The sequence below is a fragment of the Argopecten irradians genome, chromosome 11 (genome assembly GCF_041381155.1).
Source record: "Argopecten irradians isolate NY chromosome 11, Ai_NY, whole genome shotgun sequence".
Lineage (NCBI taxonomy): Eukaryota > Metazoa > Mollusca > Bivalvia > Pectinida > Pectinidae > Argopecten > Argopecten irradians.
Window position 1 is genome coordinate 8,142,532 of NC_091144.1, and position 6,000 is coordinate 8,148,531.

The 6,000-nt window shown below is 38.9% G+C and overlaps 1 protein-coding gene across 1 annotated transcript; it reads left to right on the top strand.

Annotated features, from left to right (window-relative positions):
- Window positions 1-1,010: 1,010 nt before the first annotated feature.
- LOC138335707 (uncharacterized) lies at window positions 1,011-1,505 on the top strand. Its single transcript, XM_069284868.1, has one exon. It carries the CDS (start codon window positions 1,011-1,013, stop codon window positions 1,503-1,505), a length of 495 nt encoding a protein of 164 aa, XP_069140969.1.
- The last annotated feature ends 4,495 nt before the right edge of the window (window positions 1,506-6,000 follow it).

Sequence of the window (6,000 nt, forward strand, 5' to 3'; positions counted from 1 at the left end):
AGCCGCACGTCTTCAGCGATACGCGTTGTATTTGTCCGGTTTTCAGTACAAGATTGAATTCAAAGGTACGAAAAGTCATGGAAACGCTGACGGTCTATCGCGCTTACCGATCGTGAAGGAACGAGAAACCGACGAGCCAGATGTCGACTATGTGTTCATGACGACTCAATTTGACACACTACCGGTATCGGTCAAGGAAGTGCGACAAAGTACAAGGAGAGACCCAGTATTGTCGAAAGTCTATGAAATGACATTAAACGGTTGGAATAATGATGTGAAGGCAGACCCCGACATAGCTGCCTATGCTAACCGTAAAACGGAACTATCGTTACACGACGGATGTTTGATGTGGGGGATACGTGTAATAATTCCCGAAAATATTCGTCTCAAGGTCATGGATCAAATACATGAAGGTCATCTTGGTGCGAGCAAGATGAAGGCGCTAGCCAGGAGCTACGTCTGGTGGCCAGGAATAGACAGTGACTTAGAAACACAAGCTAAAAAGTGTCATGGGTGTGTGATGCACAAAATTAGCCCGAACGCCGCACCTGTGCACCCATGGGAATGGCCACAACTACCATGGCAGCGAGTCCATGTCGACTTCGCCGGACCTTTCGAAGGGTCCATGTTCCTCCTCATGGTGGACGCTCATTCTAAATGGCCGGAAATAATACCAATGTCAACGACGACGGCGTCGAAAACGATCGAAGTTATGCGTGAAGTGTTCTCCAGGAACGGCTTACCCGAATGTATAGTTTCGGACAACGGCCCACAATTTGTATCTGACGAATTTCAACGCTTCATGAAATACAACGGTATACGTCACACTACGTCCGCACCATACCACCCCCGTACCAACGGTTTAGCGGAACGACTAGTTCAGACGTTCAAACAGGCCATGAAAGCATCGCGGAAGGACGGAGGAACGTTAAATAAAAGACTGTAATTTCCTACTAGCCTACAGATCGACACCACATGCGACAACGAACGAAACCCCGGCGCATTTGTTCATGGGAAGATCGTTACAAACACGCCTGAGTCTTATCCGACCGAGCACGAGTCGTACAGTTCGTAATAATCAGGAGAAGATGATAAACGAAAATCAGTCGTCTCGACAATTCAGCGAAGGAGAAACGGTAAATGTACGTGATTATCGACTAAGCGGAGAAAAGTGGATCCCAGGAACTATCGAATCGAAAACAGGTCCACTTTCGTACCGAGTAAATGTTGGTAATGGAGCGGTGTGGCGGAGACATACCGATCAAATCATCAAAGGGAAATTACCCATCCCTGAACTCGTTGTTGACTTACCACCCAAATTACCAATACCAATCACACCGAAGGCCCCAGAAACAGTCCCTATCCAACCTCCATCCGATGTCGCGACGCCTCCTCCACTGTTGGAAAATCCTGTGGCTGTGTCCTCGGGCAAGACTGTGTCAGCACCATCTCCGAGACGAAACCCAGCTCGACGAAGGAAAGCTCCATCGCGTTTAGATTTGTAGCTAGGTATAGGTCAGAGCTGCACTGTGCTCTGGGGACATAATAACTCCCCGTGCAGACTCTTAAGAACCCCTGTGTTCTATAATGTTTCAGTTTTGTTTAATTTTTCTAATGACAAAATGACAATGTTATACTGTTAAAGTGTTTTATTTCATTTCATAAAGTTAAAAATGAGTGTTTTAAAATCCATCTACAGTGTCGTATAATTGAGAAACTGACATTGACATTTATGATTTAAAAGAAATGAGTAAATTTAAAGTCTATAATTTACTGTGTATCTTTAAAGAAAAATACTCTACATATCCCCTATAATAATTAATGGTGAAATTATAGACATTTAAAGACTGACTTTTTAAATAGAGGGGAGGAATGTAATAAAATACGGTACACAGTGTTATTTGTATAACTCGGACTTTAGTAAGTCTGTTAATCTGTATCACTACACGCTTGTATGTCTGAGCATGCGCATTGTAATAAACTGAATACAAGATGGAAACCTCCATGATGATGTCACGTTGTGTTGTAAGCTACTAGAAACGGGTTTTAGCTACGATATAACACATTTTACAGACAACACTGAACACTGCGTGTATCGCCATTAGTGGAAATCCGAAGAGGACCATGCGGTCCCTACGTCATCAATACATGGGTACATGTTTACACAAAGTATAGTCTGTTTCGCAATAATGCCTTACATTACACCGATAGCAGAGACGTGTCCATCACTATGTGAAACTCATGATTAATATCTACATATTTGGTTTGAACATATGCAGGACAGAAGTTTTTGTTATTGAAATATAGCTAGTCCTTTACTTTTCTTTTAGACACCACTTCACTTTGATGAATTTATGTTTTATTTGATTTTCAGAATTTACGTAACCAGGAGTCAGAAATAATTTTACTTTTTTTACAGTGGACCTCTCGCCGACTTTTGGTGTTTGTTCTCACATTATATCATTTTGTAATATAATCATTGTTTATAATATTATCACAATTTATAGTGGATCATAATGACTTACTTTAGCATGGAGTTGAAATTTTTTATTACTTTATAGTTTTCATGACTCAAGCAGAGAAAGTTTAATGATAAGTTTTGTTTTTCATGTACCAAGTACTGCTGTACAAAAATCATAATCATACATGTACATTCATGTTAATTTACTTGATAAAGAATATTAGTTGTTTTGCAAGTGAAACTATTTTATTCTTTCATAGTACCGATCAACACTGAGTATTGTTTTTCACAAAACAAATATCGCTGACTTTTCGATTTGGACCTAAACACAATCAGTCGCAGTCTTTAAGATTGAGTCCACGTCTAACATCTGAAAGGTCTTTGGTGTCGTGAGCTCGGTGAATTCCCTAACTAAAAAGCAGTTTTCGGGAAGGTACATCTGGCTTGCTCACGTTTCCTTTTCTCCATTTCTTCGTTACCTCTCACCTCTTACTCTTTAATTTCTACTGCATCGAAATTTTGGTCACTGCAAACATCAATTATTGATTAATACAATAATCATTATCGATTACAATTGTCCACTCCGTATCCAAATGTGTCCACTCCATATCCAAAAAGTATAGTCCGCGAGTTGTGTTTTGACAGAATTAATCAGAAACGTCATTTTGTGATATATGTGATGAAACTTTCAGTTATAAGCATCAAGACGTCCGAAAATCGCAACTTTTACAATGATTGCTACACTTCGATTTTTAAATCTCAACTAACGCCTACTTCGGAGTAGTGATACAACCACAAAACGTAAATATGGATCCAGTGGAATGGATGTGCGTTTTCCTTGTCAAATTCTCTCAAAATATAGCCATACTATGGAAAAATCGGCTCCTTATTTATTCAGAAACCTCATTTTGTAACCGACACCTACCTTTTTCGTTCGGAACCGACCGCCATCTTGAAGTGTCCCCTCCAGGTCGGGTACACCACGGTGATAATAAAGAAACGCAATTTGAATGCAAGGACTGTAACTGAATATTTACAGAGGCTGATGCGAAAATGATCGGGTGTGAACAATGTCATTCGCGACACTGCACCAAATGTCTCGGTAAATCGGATGCACATTACCAGGAATCAAAGGACTACAGTGTGGTTCTGCACAGTACGTGCTAGCATAGTACAAAATGTACCATTACCGATATGAAAATAGAGCAGAGGTGCAACGCCATTATGGAACTCTTTGAAAGCAGGATATCCTGTTACATGAACGAATAACAGAAAGGAGAAACCAGCAGCTAAATTCAAAACACAATTTAATTATATATACAATATTATACAGAGATGGTTTACAATATCTAAAGTAATTGGTGGTGGTACAAGACTAGTACGATGATTTAAAGTGTTACTTATCTGTATGCGAATGTCCTGGTATAATCCTTGATCCTTCCAGGTTTCAAATTAACAATAATCACAAATCCACAAGGAAATTGAATGTCCACCGATGATTTGTAAAGTTCCAGGCAATATGAAAAAATCCACACAAAGTGTTGTAATAATCCACAGATAAAGTCACAATAGCTCTCCCAATAGAATCTTATATGGCGCTGTACAATTCTTGATATGTCTTATTACAGGTCTCATTACAGTTCTGATTAGCCTTGGACAGCTGGAGTATATATATAGCTAAACCGTAATTCAAGAATATTGGAGAACCTTCTACTTCTAGAAATATCTAACTAAAAACAGTAAACAAGTAAACACACATAACTTTCTGGAAATAGATCATTCTAGATCTCTACTTAAAATCAACATGTTTACAAACATATTTGTTTATACATGATTAAATTCTAGAAAGTTCTATAACCTAAATCAATGATATGACCTTCATAGGATGTATTGATAAAAAAAGCTATAGGAGTTATCTCCCTTATCTCATAACTACATGTATTTAGTGTCATACATAACACACCCCTCCTTAAAGAAAAGAAAGTTTTCTTGAAAAGGAAACTTTCTTGACATATTAAGTCATATTTAAATCCTTGATAAAGCATCAGCTAGAATATTGTCTTTCCCTTTGATATGTTTGATGTCAAGATTGTACTCTTGCAAAGTCAAACTCCACCTGAGAATTCTTTGATTTTTGTTTTTCATTTTTCCCAATGAATGTCAAAGGGTTGTGGTCGGTGAAGACCAACACAGGCACAACTGTAGTGCATAGATACACATCAAATTGGTTTAAGGCCAAAATCAATGCTAAACATTCTTTCTCAATGGTGGAATAATTTCTCTGGTGTTTGTCAAACTTTTTCGAGAAATAACAAATTGGATGGTCAATTTGTTCAGTACCTTCTTGCATCAAAACAGCACCAACACCTACATCGCTGGCGTCAACAAACAGTTTAAACTGTTTATTAAAATCTGGAGCAGTCAGAACTGGTGAGTTTGATAGTATGGCTTTCAATTTCTCAAAGGCAGACTTACATTCGTCTGACCAGACAAATTTGACATTTTTCTTTAACAAAGCAGTAAGTGGAGCTGCTATAACAGAGAAATTTTGACAAAATTTTCTGTAGTATCCAGCCATACCAAGAAACCTCATCAGCTCTCTCTTGCCTCCAGGAGCTGGAAAATCTATAATTGATTCTACTTTGGCCTGAACAGGTTTAACCTGCCCCTGTCCTACAACATGGCCTAAAAATTCAACAGTTGCATGTCAAAATTCACATTTCAATAAGTTTACAGTCAATTTCATGGTAGTGAGTCTTTCGAAGAATTCATGAATCCCGCGTAGATGGTCTTCCCACGTGTCGTGGTAGTTGATGACGTCATCGATGTATCCATCACAGCCTTCCAGGTCTGATATCACGCTGTTAAGAAGACGTTGAAATGTTGCCGGGGCATTCTTCATACCAAACGGCATAACTTTGTACTAGTACAAACCTTGTGAGGTTACAAATGCCGACACTTCTTTAGCTCTTTCTGTTAATGGCACCTGCCAATATCCTTTCAACAGGTCAAACTTGCTTACGTACTTGGCTTTGCCAACTTTGTCAATACACGAGTCAATCCTTGGAATTGGATAAGAGTCTGTTTTACTGACAGAGTTTACTTTTCTGAAGTCAGTACAGAACCGGTATGTCTTGTCTGGCTTTGGTACCAGAACACATGGAGAGCTCCATTCACTTTTGCTTGGTTCAATAATATCATTGTCCAACATGTATTGAATTTCTTTCTTTAAGTGTTCTTCTTTCAAAGGATTGACACGGTAAGGATGTTGCTTGACAGGTGGCGCATCGCCTACATCCACGTCGTGATAGATAGCATCTGTTTTGCCTGGTGTATCCGGAAACAAATGTTTATACTCAAGTATCAAATCTTTAAGTTCATTGCGTTCTTTTTCCGATAGATGACATAGTTTCTTGTCCAAGTTCGCGAGCACATCTGAATTCCGTAACTTAACACCACAGTCTAAACCTACATCTTGTACACCACCATCTAAGTCTAATTTACAAATATCAGCTGTACTTTCACTTTGTGATGGTACA